The sequence below is a fragment of the Xiphophorus maculatus genome, chromosome 2 (assembly GCF_002775205.1).
Source record: "Xiphophorus maculatus strain JP 163 A chromosome 2, X_maculatus-5.0-male, whole genome shotgun sequence".
NCBI classification, from domain to species: domain Eukaryota; kingdom Metazoa; phylum Chordata; class Actinopteri; order Cyprinodontiformes; family Poeciliidae; genus Xiphophorus; species Xiphophorus maculatus.
The window spans coordinates 30,788,871-30,807,433 of NC_036444.1; the positions used below are offsets into that span (position 1 = coordinate 30,788,871).

An 18,563-nucleotide genomic window follows, 5' to 3' on the forward strand; every position below is an offset into this window, starting at 1 on the left:
AGTGTGAAATGCTCACAGATTAATAAACACCAGTATGCTCTTAATCAGTAGGCAACCCCAAGTTGCCTACTGATCAACATGTGACAGGAAGAAACTGGAATCAAAACCTCCACAATGACTACCAGTCACCCTATAATAAAAACTTTAGAATCGTAACTTTGTGAAATTTGGCAAATGTGTAATTTTTCACTTTTTGTTAATATTTCAAAGATGCTTTAGGTAATTTTATTTGCTATATTGTTATTATAGAGCCCAGATAAAGTGGTGTGGACTGACAGTGGGTTTGTGTACCTTCCATAAGCCCAGAATGACTAAGCAGAGCAGCAGCAGGCCTCCCAGGGAGCTGCCCAGGATGATCCAGATGGGGATGGAGCTGGGTCCCTCTTTTCTCAGATCCAGGATGGTCTGCATTAAAGCAACAATCACAGATCATTTCCTGGCTGAATCTGATCCTGCTTGTGCTGTGCATCTGAAGAGGCACACATGCATGTGTGTCTTAAGACATACATAAATTGTGTCTTAAGACACAACAGATGTTTTTGCAGAAGGAGAAGCTAACATGCACTTCTGTTAATCTTAGACTTGACTATAATAACACCTTCCTCTCCAGTTTAAATATAACATAAGCTGAATCCTTATGCTCTAAGAATCTAAACTATACCTGTTTGCTGCTGTTATCAGTAAAAGTTTGTACACACAGCAGATACAGATAACGGAATAGATGCGGTTTAGTGCAGTTACTTCTAACTTTGTTCTCAAAAGAGTTGAAATAACAGCAGAGATTGTGCCATTCAATTATTTAAGTGCAATTTTATCAGCTGACGTGTAAAAAGAATCGAGATTTTAAAACATTTATAAACATTGTCTTAGTGGAAAACGTTTCTGTCACATTCACATTGTTTAGCTTGAAAGCAGCTTTTATGAGAGTTTAGACCACAAAAAGGTTTGTGACAGAACAGAGAATTAAACAGAGAAAAACCCAGCAAAGGAAATGTTTATAAACACATATTCATAGTGCATGATCTCATGATTCACAGACAATTGTTTTTAATGTCATAAATTGTTTTGATGAATGAATGAGATCTAATTTATAGTTGTGCTGAGCTCAGATAAGATTGTTTAGGTGCTAAACTTTGAACATAAGTTCATTCATTTGGGAACTAGTTCAAGAACTGTGATTCTTGATAAATGGCACAACACTGATTCTATAAAACTATGTTTAACTGTCAGATGTTATCACTATTATCTCTAAAAGAGAGATAATTCAACATTCAGCAATTAAATTATTAATCAAACAAATAGGTACAAAGCAGCAGTGTTGGGGAACAGGTGGTCTCCGTCACCTTTATGGTCATGTGAAAATCTTCAAACATTTTTGAGTAAAATTACTGTACATTTTAAAAGCAGTCAATATTTCAAAGGACCCCAAAATATGATTTGTGGGTTTGGAAACTGATTATTCTAATTATGCAAAGGTCACTGTTCAGTATGCATTCTGGTTTTAATGGCAGAGTTTGGCACATTTTTGGTACATTTCAATTAAGAAAACTAAATAAGAAATACTGTATAAAATTGATGAATTTTGGTCAGTTTTAGTTTTTTAAAATTCATTTGATTTTCTTATTTTCTCAAACTATCCAGACATATTGCCTGGATAGGTTATAAAACAACATAAGCACTTGGAAATAGAGAAAGTAAGGGTTTTAAAGTAAAACTGTGCCCATATTGGAGAATAAAACATGTTTTTACTCCAAAACAACATTGGAGTTATTTTTACATTTTCCCAGCTGTACTTGAATGCAGCATTTCATGTACAGCTGGGTGGAGGCAGCTGGGTTTGGACTTTAGCTGATTTTTCTCTGGCTCGTCTAAAAATGCCTTTTTAGGTGAGCAATTCAATTAGGGTTATGTAGTTTATTGCTGTTGGAAAATGCGTATGCTGACAAAGTTTTTTGTTTGGGCCATCTTTCATTCTGTATCGGCAACTAGTGATGGTGAGATGAAGCCTCATGAGGCATTGAACCACTTGAGCCAACTGGTTCGAGAAAGGGTTCATTTCTTGAAGCTTCATGTGCACACGAAACCACCTACTGGCCAGGTGTATAATCACAGCCAGCTGTATCTTAACACGTGTGATGCATTGAATTTTTGTCTATTATGGCTCTTGGGAATGACGTCACAAAAGGTGTAGGACGAAATTATTTGTCTACATAAATTATGTATACACATATGTGTATAATAAAATATTGTTTGAATGTATTCTCTGTGTGTAATTATTCCCATAATAGTAGTGTCATGTCATATGGCATGTTGTGTAATAATGTTTTTCTGTGACTCTAGAAAAATGGCCTGGGCTTAATCAGGCAGAGGACAGTGAAAGTGCTTGTGGAACTAGGGAGGGGGTAGTGAATAGGCTAATGCTTGTGTAACTTGGATGATTTTATGCATTTTTATTAAGAAACAACAATTTCTCCACAGTTTTTGGTTTCAAACGATTTCTCTTTTTTGACACTACATGGATGAGGTGTTATTATTGTACCCCAACTCCTTGGAGCACAATAAACACCTCACCTTTACAGAAAATAAGAAACAGTGAAAAATACAGTTCCTCATAAGCAAACCTAATGCATCTGCAAATGTTCAGTTCACCTTACCTTGTTAGGGCTTATCAAGTCAAAATGTTCCCACATAGGAGAAATCCTCCTCTTTCTCGCCGGCTCCATCCTACTCCTATCCTGTCCTCGCGCTCCTAAATCTCCTATCTATCTATCTATCTATCTATCTATCTATCTATCTATCTATCTATCTATCTATCTATCTATCTATCTATCTATCTATCTATCTATCTATCTATCTATCTATCTATCTATCTATCTATCTATCTATCTATCTATCTATCTATCTATCTATCTATCTATCTATCTATCTATCTATCTATCTATCTATCTATCTATCTATCTATCTATCTATCTATCTATCTATCTATCTATCTCCTAAACTCTCCAAACACACCAAACTAACTGTCTCAAACTAAATAACCACTATCCAAACTCTGCTATCCAAACTATCAAAACTCTATCCACTCTCTCAACTGACCGCAACTCGCCTACAACAACCCACATATTGAATGGAGCCTGTGGGGTTTCTAAAGCTGTCAAACCCCGCGCCAAACTCTGAGCCACTTCCCGAAGCAGTCACGTGGTACAGCCGGGCAGCGAGGCTTCGGACGTCATCGTTTTCGGCTCCTCCCCTAAATGAAGCAAGCCTCGATACGCGCTTAACGGAAACGCCCCCTCCATTACTCGACACACGCCTCGAAGCCTTGGCACATCACGTAACATCACTATCGGCAACCTTAGTGTTGCCAAATAGCAGAGCTGGGTGATAGCTGGGGGTTCTCTCAGTTAGTTTGATTTTCACTTTTTAAAGTTGTGTTACAGAACATTGCATTATGCACCTAGTTACACAAATTTTGCATGTGTTCTGAACCTGTAGTGCACTCTTACTGATAGGTGATACAGAACATGCACGATTTAAATAGATATGTAGGTCAACTAGTTAGTTGGTAGAAGTCAGCACAGTGTTGTACCTGTCGAACAAGGACATCCTCCTGAAGAAACATCGGATTGGTCTTCTCTAGCTGTATTGTGGTAACAGTCAGCAGCTCTAAGGACCTGAAACTCATCTGTAATTTAAGTGGATGTCAAACACAGAAAGTTAGTTTGTTACTAGATGAATCCTATTTCCCCCAGTATCCCTGACACTTTTCCATACAGGTATTTGGGGAAATGCACACTAACCAACAACCATTTCATGTGGCACACCTGCTAAGCTTCTTGTTATCACAAATAGGAATTTCATCTCTGAATTGTAAAACTCATTGAATCTCAGAGCAGATGGACAACAGGAGCAGGACATCAGACTATATATATACAGTATATATATGTGTATATATACATATATATATGTATATATACATATATATATGCTCCTGCTATATATATATATATATATATATATATATATATATATATATATATATATACTGCTCAAAAAAATAAAGGGAACACTTAAACAACACAATATAACTCCAAGTAAATCAAACTTCTGTGAAATCAAACTGTCCACTTAGGAAGCAACACTGATTGACAATCAATTTCACCTGCTGTTGTGCAAATGGAATAGACAACAGGTGGAAATTATTGGCAATGAGCAAGACACACTCAATAAAGGAGTGGTTCTGCAGTTGGGACCACAGACCACTTCTCAGTACCTATGCTGTCTGGCTGATGTTTTGGTCAGTTTTGAATGTTGGTGGTGCTTTCACACTCGTGGTAGCATGAGACGGACTCCACAACCCACACAAGTGGCTCAGGTAGTGCAGCTCATCCAGGATGGCACATCAATGCGAGCTGTGGCAAGAAGGTTTGCTGTGTCTGTCAGCGTAGTGTCCAGAGGCTGGAGGCGCTACCAGGAGACAGGCCAGTACACCAGGAGACATGGAGGAGGCCGTAGGAGGGCAACAACCCAGCAGCAGGACCGCTACCTCCGCCTTTGTGCAAGAAGGAACAGGAGGAGCACTGCCAGAGCCCTGCAAAATGACCTCCAGCAGGCCACAAATGTGCATGTGTCTGCACAAACGGTTAGAAACCGACTCCATGAGGATGGTATGAGGGGCCGACGTCCACAGATGGGGGTTGTGCTCACAGCCCAACACCGTGCAGGACGCTTGGCATTTGCCAGAGAACACCAGGATTGGCAAATTCGCCACTGGCGCCTTGTGCTCTTCACAGATGAAAGCAGGTTCACACTGAGCACATGTGACAGACGTGACAGAGTCTGGAGACGCCGTGGAGAGCGGTCTGCTGCCTGCAACATCCTTCAGCATGACCGGTTTGGCAGTGTGTCAGTAATGGTGTGGGGTGGCATTTCTTTGGAGGGCCGCACAGCCCTCCATGTGCTCACCAGAGGTAGCCTGACTGCCGTTAGGTACCGAGATGAGATCCTCAGACCCCTTGTGAGACCATATGCTGGTGCGGTTGGCCCTGGGGTCCTCCTAATGCAGGACAATGCTAGACCTCATGTGGCTGGAGTGTGTCAGCAGTTCCTGCAAGATGAAGGCATTGAAGCTATGGACTGGCCAGCCCGTTCCCCAGACCTGAATCCGATTGAGCACATCTGGGACATCATGTCTCGCTCCATCCACCAACGTCACGTTGCACCACAGACTGTCCAGGAGTTGGCGGATGCTTTAGTCAAGGTCTGGGAGGAGATCCCTCAGGAGACCATCCGCCACCTCATCAGGAGCATACCCAGGCGTTGTAGGGAGGTCATACAGGCACATGGAGGCCACACACAATACTGAGCCTCATTTTGACTTGTTTTAAGGACATTACATTAAAGTTGGATCAGCGTGTAGTGTTATTTCACTTTAATTTTGTGTGTGGCTCCAAATCCAGGCCTCCATTGGTTAATAAATTTGATTTCCATTGATGATTTTTGTGTGATTTTGTTGTCAGCACATTCAACTTTGTACAGAACAAAATATTCAATGAGAATATTTCTTTCATTCAGATCTAGGATGTGTTATTTGAGTGTTCCCTTTATTTTTTTGAGCAGTGTATATATATATATATATATATATACACACACCATAATAAAATGGGAGAATTGACTCATACCTGTGAAGTCTCCCATTTTGGCCAGATAAGTACAGTCTTTTAGCCCTGTTTCCCGCTGTGCTCCCATATTTGTATTTTTCCTGAAAACCCCTCACCCCCCACACGGTACACAGCACATTAAAATTCTGACAATTCGGGTTCTTGATGGAAGGTCCTGTTGTACATTAGAATATCTGCATCACCCTTCTTAACTTTAAATTGAAGGTTTAAATTGAACTTCAATTTAAAGTTAAGAAGAGAGACATCTCTTGGTAACTCTAAGGAACTGTAGTTCATTCAGAATTCTTAAAAATCATCACACAAACATTGGCAGGAAATCTCCACCCAGGTTCAGCACTAATAGCTGAGAGTGCATGTAGAAGTTCCTTGTCTCGTTATTTTTCAAATCACTTGTTTTGATGGACCAGTAGGTAATTTTAAAAACAAGTACAGTACAGACCAAAAATTTGGACACACCTTTTAATTCTACATCTCGTTGCTTGTACTTGTGACAGTGCAATGACAATAAAGTTGAATTCTATTCTATTCTATTTTATTCTATTCTATTCTATTCTAATTCAATGAGTTTCCTTTATTTTCATGACTATTGACATTGTAGATTCACACTGAAGGCATCAAAACTATGAATAACACATTTGGAAATATGCACTAAACAAAAAAGTGTAAAACAACTGAAAATACCCCTTATATTCTAGTTTCTTCAAAGTAGCAACCTTTTGCTGTGATTACTGCTTTGCACACACTCTGCATTTTCTTGATGAGCTTCAAGAGGTCGTCACCTGAAATGGTTTTCACTTCATAGGTCAACCTGCCCTGTCAGGTTAATAAGTGGGATTTCTTGCCTTATAAATAGTCATGAAAATAAAGAAAACCCATTGAATTAGAAAGGTGTGTCCAAACCTTTGGTCTGTACTGTACTTGTTTTTAGAACTACCTGACAGCTGCCAGGCTGGCAACTGACCTCCATTAATTTATTCTGCCTCAATAAGCAGTGAACTAACTTCAGTTTTATAAGAGTAAAACAAACATGGTAACTTACAGCCTGCAGAGTTGGTAGCTGAAGTCTTCCTCTGAATGTGAGCTTCAGCGCCTTGGAGGGTGACAGGCTGAGCATGCAGTGAAGCGGTATGCTCACACTGTTACTGGAGTTCTGCACAAAATGCACACAGAAGCAAATATAGAAAGAATAAAAACTATTTTATGGGTGGTTTCTCCATTTATAAGAAAATAAACAAGAAATGTTTACTCTTACCAGCTGAGACAGATGAGTCAGATCCTCTGGTTTACTCAGAGAAGTAGTTTTAATAAGAGGTATCATGCAGCTGGAATTAGTTCCCTGCTGAGAAAAAAGAAACCAAATGCCAAAAGTAAAGTGCATGCAGTGTTTCAACTATAACTAAATTTGCTATTCTGGACAATTTTTTAAAGGTTTTATTGGCTCTACTGGCCTTTATTTGATGGTGAATTGACAGGAAAGTGGATAATGAGAGAATGGGGGAAGACATGCAGCAAATATCACCAGGCTGGGAATCGAACCTGCGACAGCTGCGTCAAGGACTAAGGCCTCATGTGTGGATTGTGCTTAACCCCTGCCCTGCGGACACCCATTCCGGACATTTTTAATTATATTCTTTCTTGATGTTGACACCTCTTTATTTTTGTATTTATTGTAAAAGTTAATCTTTAATGAATGTAAACACTTCATCATAACAGAAGGATATAAACACTGGCAGGTTTCATTGGACTTTTGTGAAATCTTGTATGAAAAGATATCCACTCATCTGATTGTTATTTTGTCTAAACGTGTTTGATCTAAGAGAAAAAGATTTTGGCACTGAAAGTTCTTTTTTCATGTAGAATAGGAAGAATGTCTTCCTATATGTGAAAAAGTCTGCCAGAAGGACTACTACTTTTTTAAAAATCTGTATTCAGAAATTATTGACTTAAAACATTTGTCTTGCTGAAAAATTACTCTTAAGTTAGCTTTGTGTTATTTCAAGTGTATTAAGGCTTACTACACTTTTTGTGTTTTAGCAGTGCAAGTATTATAATGATACAAAACAGTGAAATATATATTAAATATATAACATAAATTACCTCTTCGATGCTATAATCTGTAATGTCCACCAGCTGGTTGCCTTCCTTGGTCACAGCCCAGATATCAGCTTCTAAAATGATGTCCTTTACAAAGAAGATTCCCAGGTTCTGAACCTGAGAAGAGTAAATTATACATAATGTAAATTTATACATAAGACACAGTCACAGTCAGAGGTTGCCATTCCACATGTGAGCATTAATGTCATATAAAATTTTAGTGATTTATTTGAACTATTTTAAATTATACAACAAATAACTCTAAAGTGCACTCAAATTCTTCAAAAATATTGGATGCATAAGTTTTATGTGAATTTCTGCTTGCCTGTTAAGACAGACACACTTACTAATATTTGGCTTTATTTTCTTTGGCAACTCGGACGATGATGAAACAAGCTTCTTGTATGATGTTAGCCAGCCTATTGCTGGGAGAACTTGTAGCGTTCATTTAAACTGATTGGTCTGTTTTCAGATACCTGGCTTTTGAGGACTCGGAAGCAATTTTTGTTGTGTTTGCTGTTATTCTTATTAATTTTCATGTTTAAGATTTTGAAGGTAGTTCTGTTCAGTATTCCACACTGCCATTTATCAGTCACACTGATGTTTAAACAGACATTCAACATAGTGCTACCACCATGGTTGATTGTTAATATGGTATTAACAAAGAGCTTCGTCTTACCAGCTTCAGTCAATTATGATAGATTAGGGAACATGCCGGCTCAGCCTGACTCAACAGTAAAAAGATTAGGAAACTTTGAAGCAGATTTTACTGTTTTTAGTGTCCGTTTCAATGTTCTGTTGCTCACAAGTCACTGATTTTATTTTAACATTTATTTGAACATATAGTAATTCTGGATAACTTAGTGTTAGACACATAGCCACAATTAATATGAACAATGCAAACATCCAAACCTCATGAATTTACACAAAAGAACTATGAGAGCTCTTTGTTCAACTACATGAATATTTTCTCTTTGTAGCTCGTTAATCAGCATTAACTTGCATTAAACGTGAGGTTGAAGGTCGGGAAGGCGGTGTCTGGTTCTTCTCTGGAAGAAGAGTAAAACCCAGATCTGATCTCAAAACGGTGAGGATCGGGGTCTCTGTGAGTAGAAACAAAGTAATTCAGCTTTCACAATGTGTTATTATGCCAGTACAGTACACCCCCCCGCCCCCCGCACGCCCACTCACGCAAACACACATAACTTTAGTTTCATCCAGTGAAAGAGCTTCCAAATGACATTTTCAAATGGGTAGTATGTGTTTTCAAAAATATTGTTTAAATAAATTACCTGATAAACTAACATTTATGTCAGGTTCGCCATTCTTTTACTTTTAAATGGCTAAATTCTATAAGACCCACCTTGTGAAGAGAAGGTCAGCTTGATATTTTAAAGGGAGGATGATGTTATTGGTGTTGTCATCTGGGTATCCATCCTCTCCCTCACTGATTAATACATGGAAACATTTCAAAACATTTGAGATGAGCTAGCCTTCACATTGTGGTGTAAAAGTCTATGTAATTAATTTCAGTTTATTCATTAAACTCAGCTTATTTATGTAGCACCAATTCACAATACATGTCATCTCAAGGCACTTCACCAAAAAAAAAAAAAAAAGTCAAGTCAATTCAACAATAATCCTAGTTAGCAAAAAATCCAGTCAAGTACAGTTTAACATTCAAACTGGAAAAAATAAGTTTTCCATCTAAGGATGTTCAGCAGACTGCATCAAGTCATTGGGCTGCAGCATTTACTCTTCCTGGATGAGGACGTAGCGATTGCAGATATTCACTTGAATTGTGTTGATGACTTTAGAGCAATCAGTCATTGGTGCAAAGAATGCAGGTGACAGTGGAGAGGAAAAACTCCCCTTTATGGGAAGAACCAGAACATGGGGAAAAAAGGCAGTTAAGAGACAAGATATAAAGTCAGGTAAGCAGAGCGACTGAATACTGAGTGTAAGTTGCTGTACTACAGGGCAATTCTTTTATGAATACAATATACAATAGTTCTGGAATCAGAAATATGGTTTTGAGCAATTCATTCAGGACTAGCACATCACTAGCAGGTTAGAGCAACTGAATATATTCCTTTATTGGACCCTATTACAGCCTTGATCACCATTTGGCCACCTTTGAATTAAACTCTAGTTCCATCACTGCATGGAGCAACATTCAGCTATTTCTATATCAATCCTAGTGTATAGTTTCTCTAGCAAAACTAGAGCACTAAATGTTTAAACTGTTGTATTTAGCCAAAACTACCTAATACAAAGAAGTTTGTATGATGGGATGTAGGCTTTCAATAAAATACTAACAATTATTGTTATAATTATAATATAAATATTGCATTCTTTAAATAATGCAAATGTACTTTTGATAAGTCAAACTAGCATATTGTTACAATGATAAACATCAGAAATAACAAGTTTCTCACCTAGTTGTTACCATGGTGACTTGTGCCGAATGAAGAAAGATGGAACGGCTGAACTCCAACTCCAGATGAAAAGTTACCTGGATTGGAGCAGAAAAAAAAACTGTCACAACCTGCACAGCCCATCGTCCCATCTCCCTTACAGACATTTGCTTAGCCAACATGTGAAGGTGACTTAGATGCTTGGCCAGATACAAATTAACATCTGTATCTGATTAACATCTGTATCTGGCCAAAAAATGGCTCACTTTATATGTAGATTGTATATTATTACTCTAGAACAATGGAAAAAGGTGGTGTAACAAGTCCATCAAATATTCTTCTACACTGGCCTTCCCAACAACGATCCAATCTCTGCAAATATATTTCACCTTATATCTGACTTAATATATTGGCACCTGGACAAAATAATAAGGTTGATAGGTGTTTACACCGTGTTCCAAATTATTATGCAAGTGATATTTTCTCAGATTTTCCTAAATGGTCAATGCAAATGATGGTCAGTATAATTTTCAAGTCATGAACTATTACAGTATAAATCAAATTTTACTGAACAAAGCTCCCCATGAGAACAGTATTTTTTTCAAAAATAAAAAACTCAAAATGCACTGTTCCAAATTATTATGCAGCAGCTTTTCTAAATTTTTTATGGATTATAAAGAACTGCAAAAGGTCATTCTTTCAATGTGCAGCATTAAGTGGTCACATGTACTAAAATCTAAATACTAAAAGTATCAGTTAAATTTAGATAAAAAAAACGTTACAAGTTATATTTAAGTTATACACTATGTGAATCTCACAAATCACCTGTTACCATAACATGCTTCTACAAAACCAGGATCGACAGTCTTGATGCTAGCAGGCAGGGGATGCTAACATAAGCTCAGTAAATTAAGCAGATGTCCATATAGTGTAAGATTTATTTGAATTATATAATGGCCATAACATCAAGTTTCCCAGAAGAAAGTGTTCAGTACTGGAAGCTTCCCTCCAATCTAAAAAGGTTGCACTTTTATTACAAGATTTTCTGTTGAGAAAGGCTTCAATGAAAGTCCTCTATATTTAACCCACCTGCGACAATGACCTCATGAATGGAGCACTGATGTTACAGCTTCTCTGCGAGGCCGTCCTGTTCTCAGTGGAACACTCAATCTGGATATCTGATTGGTCCTGTGGCACAGGATGCACGTCATTCTGAGTCACAAAGCTGCCTTCAATTCCGATACACAGAAAGACATTTGAGTACCTTGACTAAGAGACTTGAGAAGAGAAGGTTAGGGGTTGTGGAGATGTCGAGTGAAGTTCTGAATGCATTCTCTCCTTGGTTCTGAAGCTCAGCAAACACAATCATCTTCCTCCGTCCAGTCTCAACAACAAACATTTTCTCTTCAGGCTCCTTTCGATGGCTGCAGAGTGAGGAGGTGGCATGTTTCCTTGTGCTGCAGAACTGCCTTCAGGTGAAACAAATACATATTCTTTTCCAATAGATCTTGATGTATGTTTACATTTTGAAAACAGGGTTAACTACACACAGAACATTTAACAGGTCAGTGTGACTGTGGAGGACGAGGTCAGGAGTGCAGGTATCCTCCTCACATCCATTCCAGAATGGAAGCTGCAGGAATGATAATGACAAACATTACATACAATATCTAATATGAAAAAAGCACACAACCATCAGAAATAATAAAACAAAAAATATAATAATTAGGCTCAAGAACACTTCACATAAGCAAGAATAAAGACACAAAAAATGTATTAATCAGTGGAAAGATTAGAGGAAACATATCCAATAACAAATTACATTTCTTGGTAAGAAAGTGCTGTGAAAAAGTATTACCCACCTTCAGATTCTGTCTGTTTTACTTTTCCGTAAAACAGATTTGAATGTTTAGGAACATTTATAAAATTTTAAAATGAAACAAAGATAATCTGGGTAAACACAAAAAGCAGATTTTAGACAAGCTAATTTATTAAGTGAAGAAAGCTATCCAAAGCAATGCTATCTAACACGATGACAGAGCCTCAGGGGTGGGTGAGATCCGCCCTCAGTTCCTCAGGTCTCTGGATGTTGTAGGGCTGTTGTGGATGACATGTCTCTTTAACACTGTGTGGCAGTTGGGAACTTGTTCTGCCTTTAACTTTATTAGGGGACTGTTCCTGGTGCATGTAGGGCCACGACAGGGCTGATCCGCCGTGACCCAGTTCCTCATAAACAGATGGCAAACGAGTACGAGTACAAAACAATGCAGTCAAGTTCAGTTTATTATATTATTCAAATTGGATGAAAAGTCCTCTGTCTAAGGAAAAGCTGTAGATTGCATGACTTTGAGAATGAAAATCCTGTTTTGGGTCATGCAACATTACATATTGCATTTAAAAAGTTTTGACTAGAAAGCTCCAAAACTTCTGTTCATTTATATTTTTGGAGTCATCCATTGAAAGACCTGCTGGTCTTTAACCTAAGAATATAACCTAAGAATACTTAGAGCATCATAAACTGATTGTCAGACATCCTCCTTCAGAAGTTTCTTATCTGAAATATTTCGGGGTGACAAAAACAAACTCAAGAAATCTGTAAAGGAGAAAATACTTTTTCACAGCACAACGCAAACACACACACATTGCACAAATATATGGGACATTCACCTCAGTTCGTAAGGTGGTTGGCCAGTCTGGATCCAACACCGGCCCCTTGACCTGGCTCTGAAGTCCTGCCTCAACAGCAACCACTATAGGCCACCTGTAATCTGTTATGTCCTGTTTACACAAATGGTGGTTTTGTTTTTATAGATTCACACCAAGCAAAACTTATTACGTTGAGTATGTTATGTCAAAAAGATGTATTCTGACCTGCACAGAAAAGACAAGGCGCTCACATTCCTGATTGCCAGTGTGTAGAAGAAGAGTTCTGGGCTGCTGCCGGAATGATTCATCAAGAACTGCCCAGGGGGAAAATCGCCTCTCATCAAAAACCAGACTGTACCAAACAGCTTAAGAGAAATAAAGAAAAGGTTACAGGTAGTAAAGATAGTTGTAAAGATAGTGGTGATAGTAATGATCACTAGTCATTTCATATCCAGGTTCTATACACAACAGTCAGGTTGTAAAGACTGTTGTCTCCTGACACAGATGTTTTATATTCCATTAAATGTTTTTAAGGAGATACAAAAGTCAGCCTTCTGCTCTCATTAATGCCACCTTTACTAACTGCTTTACAAGACTAGAACAATAATATAATGTGAGAAATCATTTATCAAAACTGGAATGACTAAAACACTGTGGTTCATGTTGCCAGTTTACATTGTTACTCTTGGGTCTCTCCCAAAAAAGACATCAGAAGACAGGCACATTTTGTTGATTTTTAGTAGTGTACTGGCTAAACCAAACTTGTCCAGACTTACCCACCAAGTCCCTGGTTCAGACCACAACTATAAGTTGAAAATTACCTACAGCAGAATAAGTCAGCCAACAGAAAATGTGCAGGTATCACTCACCAACTTCCTTTCTGTAATCTTTCTTGTTTTTTGTCATACTGTCCAATCTCAGACAGACAACAACTGACATGCAAGTGACCTCCTTCCCACCACGCTGACAGTTCTTATTAAAGATGTTGATCTTCTCCGGTTCAAAAGTCATTTTGGCTTCAATTCGCACTACGCCACGGGACCTGAACAGAAAGAACACTCTGTGTCCACATTTTATACTGGCAGGATGTTTGCATTAATTCTTTATTCAAAGGCTATTTAAACAACAAAAAATAATGGAAAAAATTATAGAGATGAAAAAAGTCCATATAGGCAGTACCACATCTTTGGAAAAAGATTCAGTGATGAAACGACGTAAAAACACCAACCAAAGAAAACATTTAGTGTCCCTGGCCAGGAGAGCAGCTGAAGAGATAGCAGAACTCCAGAACTCCAGAACTGAATGTCTTTGTTGACAGGGGAGGAGTCTTAACACTTTCTGATAACCCTCTCCACAGTTCTAAACTTTTTCCTATATTGCCCCACTTCTCAGAACAGTCACAAACGAGTTTGCATCATTAAACTGGTGAATCAAAAACTACCAACACTTGAGACAAACAATCTTCAGTCTTACCAGATGATGACGGCAGCTCCAAGAGCTCCCACGGCCAAATCAACAAGCCCATCTCCATTGACATCCAAAACTCCATGAAGACTTTGACCAAAGTACAGCAAACCTGCAGAAAAACCAGCTGCAGAAATACGCTGGAAGAGCAAAATGAAGATAAATCATAGATCATACACATGATTGACACAGAGCTCTTATGTCTGACAAAAAATATTAGTTTCTTGTTCTCATGTCAGTGATAATTTCACAAAGACAACATGACTATTTTCTCTCAAAATCCTAGTTCTAACAACGTAAAGAACCAGAGTTAGTTTTTTTTGTCACCCACAACTGCCTCTATTCAGGTACTTAAGCATATCCATCAGCCTCATTTAGTGTTTTGCCTTTGTTTCTCTCATTCACACAAAATTATTTTGTCTTTTTTACCAGAACATACCAATATCAGCTGTCTTACACCTCCTCCCTAGTCTTACTAAAGATCCCTACATCATTCATAATTCACTGGCTATTAGGAAATTTTCCATTGTAAAAGCGAACCGTACAACCGACCCATATTGCCACATCCAGGACCCTTCAGCTGTAAGTTCATAGGTCAATGGAACGGTATGGTTAGGGTGGCGCTACTGGCATCACACAACACAGTCCATTATTCATTTATTTATTAAGTTTACTTGATAGGGACAGACACACAATAACATCGACAAACTGAACAAAACAGCAGTCTGGGCTTTTATAATTCAAGATACTATTAAGAAATGAAATAGTAGTATAACATAGCAGAGATTAACAACATAAATAGAGTCATACACATGAAGCAGACATGGGAAAGATTGAGTGGGGGACAGAAAATCTTAATTGTTTGTGACAAGCACCAGACATATTAATGCAATGAGGAATGTGCTGCACTAGCATGTTTCATACTTGACATATTAACCGTTTGGAGTTAACCCTTCCTGACCAATCAGAGTCCAATGGGTGGTTGAAACGTTCTCCTGAATACACCAGACCAGGAAATATCAAACCAAACCGAGCCCTGCTGTACTGCTCAGTGGAAATAAGCCAAATGACTCCTGTTTGCTTTTGCTGTAAATTACAAACAATTTAGAGATTGTACATCTAAAGATATACAATATATGAAAAAAAAATTCTTAAGCTAATTACCTGTTTGTAGTATGGTCCAATCATCTTGTTCTGGCTATGAAATATATAAATAGCTCCCTGATGGTGATCTTCTAGAGGAGCTCCCACCACAAGCTCCTTATAGCCATCTCCATTCATGTCAGCTATTTGTGCCAGTGCTGAACCCAGACGAGAGTTTTGAGAATGGTGGGGTACTTCAAGTACTCCATGAAATGTGAAGAATGCCTAAAGACATGACAGTTTGTTAGTTTTAACTGATGAAACTTTACATATATCAGAAGGAAGTTCTAGAAATAAGTAAATACGTGCAGCATATTATAGATACAAGCCAAAGGACTCCTGCAGCATATTACAGATATGCTGCACATATTTACTTATTTCCATGATTGTTTGTAATGCTGTATTAATGTTCAGTCATTTGTTTTTGCTGTCAGTGTTAAAAAGTCTTCCTGAAAAACTAGTTAACTGGTAGCTATCTATAAACCACATCTGTCACTAATGTAATCATTAACAGTTAGCATTAAGCTACTTAAACAAAATTTTCTGAACAAGTTCTTAGGATGAGACCTGTACCTCAGATGATAGAGCGTATATGTAAACCCTTCCTCTTTCCCAGCCTTGATTGTAATACATAGGTGCTGCAACCAAAAGAAAGTCAGTGTAGCCATTTCCATCAATGTCCATTGATAACAGCCCACTGCCAAAATATGAACCAATCTGTTGATAGAACACAAAAGAAATAAATTAAATGAAGGAATTGGAGTTTAGAATTTACAACATATCAACAACATATTAATTAAGGGAATGTCTATAGGCCAGGCTATCAACATGTAATCTATGTCTTTACTAGTTGTACTTGTTACACATACTGGTTTGAGTGTTTCATTATTAAAATTCACAGAGTAAAGTTTGCACTTGATATTTAATGCTGTAGATTTAATACTAGATCTTGCAATGTTCTAGTATTCTAGTTCTAGTATATATCTTTATTTTATTTTATTTATTTTTCCATTCCAGATAACATAGATCAGAGTAATTACATATTTTTTTGGTAACTTGTTCATTTTTTAGTACACGTATTTCCTTGTTATTCTTGATTTGGTAGGTCTGTTTGGTTGAGTGGGTAGCTAATAAAAAGCAGCCAGTCCAGATGATTGTGGGTATCTGCTGAGACCACATGTGAAAAGCTGAACTGGGGTTCTTTTGGATATCTTGTCACTTATTCAGAGTTTGGAATAAACACCTAGATTGTGTATAAAATGTCTCTCAGGAAGCATATTAAATTGTGAGTATGAGGATCCAGAGAGCTAAATAACACCGAACGCTAATCTCTTTATTTCTGTTATAAGCTGTCATCTTGTGAGTGCACCTACATCTTAGAAATCTAGATCCATCATCCAAGCGATGACTGTTTAATGGATTAGGAAACAATTGTCCAAAGATAATTGATTTTATATTCAGCAAATGAATGAAATATTACTTTATCAAAATAATATTTTTATTTCCATATCTGGTTTGCATGGTGAACTGGTTGTATTGTATATGAGTTTGCCATTAAATTAGTCTTAAACTAATCTTAAGACTTTGAAGTATTTCTATCTGTGTGGTTTTTGTATTTTATTGGTGATGAGATTTTAGGTCAATGTGATTATCATGGCCATGCACATTAAATGATGTGTGTGTGCAGAAGACCTGTTGTCCCAGAAGTGCCTGCAGGATAGTGAGATTTCCATTGTTCTTCAAGGTGAATATGATGACCTTGCCAGTGTGGTTGAACCTTGGTGCTCCAGCTATGTAAAGCTGAGAGCCACGAGATGAAGTAACTGCATCCACCGAATAGCCTGAAATAAAAGTTGAAAATGTTTTTTTTAATTCTCCACAGAGTAAAGTTTGCACTTCAATTCTATTCAATTCCAGTTGAAAAGAATTCCAACACAACCCCTTCTGAAATCCAATATGTTCAAAATGTTAAAGGTTAATGAAATTTCACTGAAACAAGCAGCTCAACACGTTTAATGTTACAAGGTGTTTCACAAAATGCAACTGAACATGCAATCTGTAATCTTGACTAGAAAGTCAGAATTATTAGACCACATAGTTTACAAGCTTCTTTAATCCTCACTAGGTCTGCCTTTTGCTGTTATGAACTGCTGCAAATATGGTACACAGTAGTATACTACTATAAATACTTGCCGTACTAACTTTATTTAGAAATCTTTGTAATTTGTTTAGTGCAAAAACCTGAACAGCATAGAAGTTTGCCCATAAACTTGACTAAGAGCAATTAAGAATAATTAAAATTACCCAAATAAGCAGCGTGGTTCTTCAGAGCTTCTGGAAACTCATCTTTGTAAGAGGATTTTGGTGAAACAACTTTTCCACGCTTAGTTTCCTTTAGCACTGCACCATTCCAATCATAGGCACCCACTGCTCCAAGCAGAACACCATCCTAAAAAAATGATTTTACACAGGATAACATGCACCACATCAAACATAAATAAATCCAAACTAAAAAACAAAATATGCAACACAAATGGTCATATTCTCACTCTAATTTTGGCCTTAAAACTGCACTATGTAACTTTTATAGAAGATATGTTTTTTTACATGTTTGTCACTATTCCATGACAGTATGGTATGAGACAGATAATCTGTGCAAAAAAAAAAAAATCAACCTCTGCTGTCTTCTCCTAATGCCAACATTAGAAAGACATCACTCGGTCAGAAACAACCAATCAGAAACAGGAGGAGGGGCTTAGTGCTGTTGGTTTTAGCACTGTCAATCATTCTTGTGCACACACTACTTACACTTTCTGCTCGGTTCTCTGCTTCGCTACAGTTTCTTTCAGAGAGAGAAAGAAGGCCACCAATGAGGTGGATAAACAGTTTTCCTGGGTTGTTTCTCAGAGCTCGGAAGTGTAAATGTATGTTCTGTGTTTATGAGCTGAATCCATATTGCTATCAGTCATACACAGTAGAGGCTGCTGTACCTTTATTCAAACCAAATATTTTATGTTTTCTCTTTAGTTTTCATTTTGTATTTGATGAACCCCACCAACAGGTCTCAGGGATTGCTACATCATGCCAGTTTTGAAAAACGCAAGTATTCTAGAAAGAA

At 37.6% G+C, this 18,563-nt stretch overlaps 1 protein-coding gene across 2 annotated transcripts in view; it reads right to left on the reverse strand.

Moving 5' to 3' along the window:
- LOC102231467 (integrin alpha-11-like) overlaps positions 1–18,563 on the reverse strand; it is a 52,242-nt gene that overhangs the window by 1,397 nt on the left and 32,282 nt on the right. Inside the window, exons 11-29 of one of the 2 annotated variants that reach the window (XM_023347210.1) lie at positions 17,750–17,894; positions 17,138–17,286; positions 16,019–16,162; positions 15,467–15,670; positions 14,312–14,442; positions 13,708–13,880; positions 13,064–13,203; positions 12,860–12,970; positions 11,743–11,825; positions 11,457–11,661; positions 11,282–11,380; positions 10,214–10,290; positions 9,139–9,222; positions 8,779–8,878; positions 7,779–7,892; positions 6,934–7,017; positions 6,721–6,831; positions 3,590–3,685; positions 292–405 (exon numbers count right to left, since the gene is read on the reverse strand). In XM_023347210.1, coding sequence (XP_023202978.1) covers positions 292–405; positions 3,590–3,685; positions 6,721–6,831; positions 6,934–7,017; positions 7,779–7,892; positions 8,779–8,878; positions 9,139–9,222; positions 10,214–10,290; positions 11,282–11,380; positions 11,457–11,661; positions 11,743–11,825; positions 12,860–12,970; positions 13,064–13,203; positions 13,708–13,880; positions 14,312–14,442; positions 15,467–15,670; positions 16,019–16,162; positions 17,138–17,286; positions 17,750–17,894 — 2,364 coding nt within the window. Of the gene's footprint in view, positions 1–291; positions 406–3,589; positions 3,686–6,720; positions 6,832–6,933; positions 7,021–7,778; positions 7,893–8,778; positions 8,879–9,138; positions 9,223–10,213; positions 10,291–11,281; positions 11,381–11,456; positions 11,662–11,742; positions 11,826–12,859; positions 12,971–13,063; positions 13,204–13,707; positions 13,881–14,311; positions 14,443–15,466; positions 15,671–16,018; positions 16,163–17,137; positions 17,287–17,749; positions 17,895–18,563 lie in introns of both variants that reach the window. The other variant, XM_023347207.1, reaches the window with a different exon arrangement.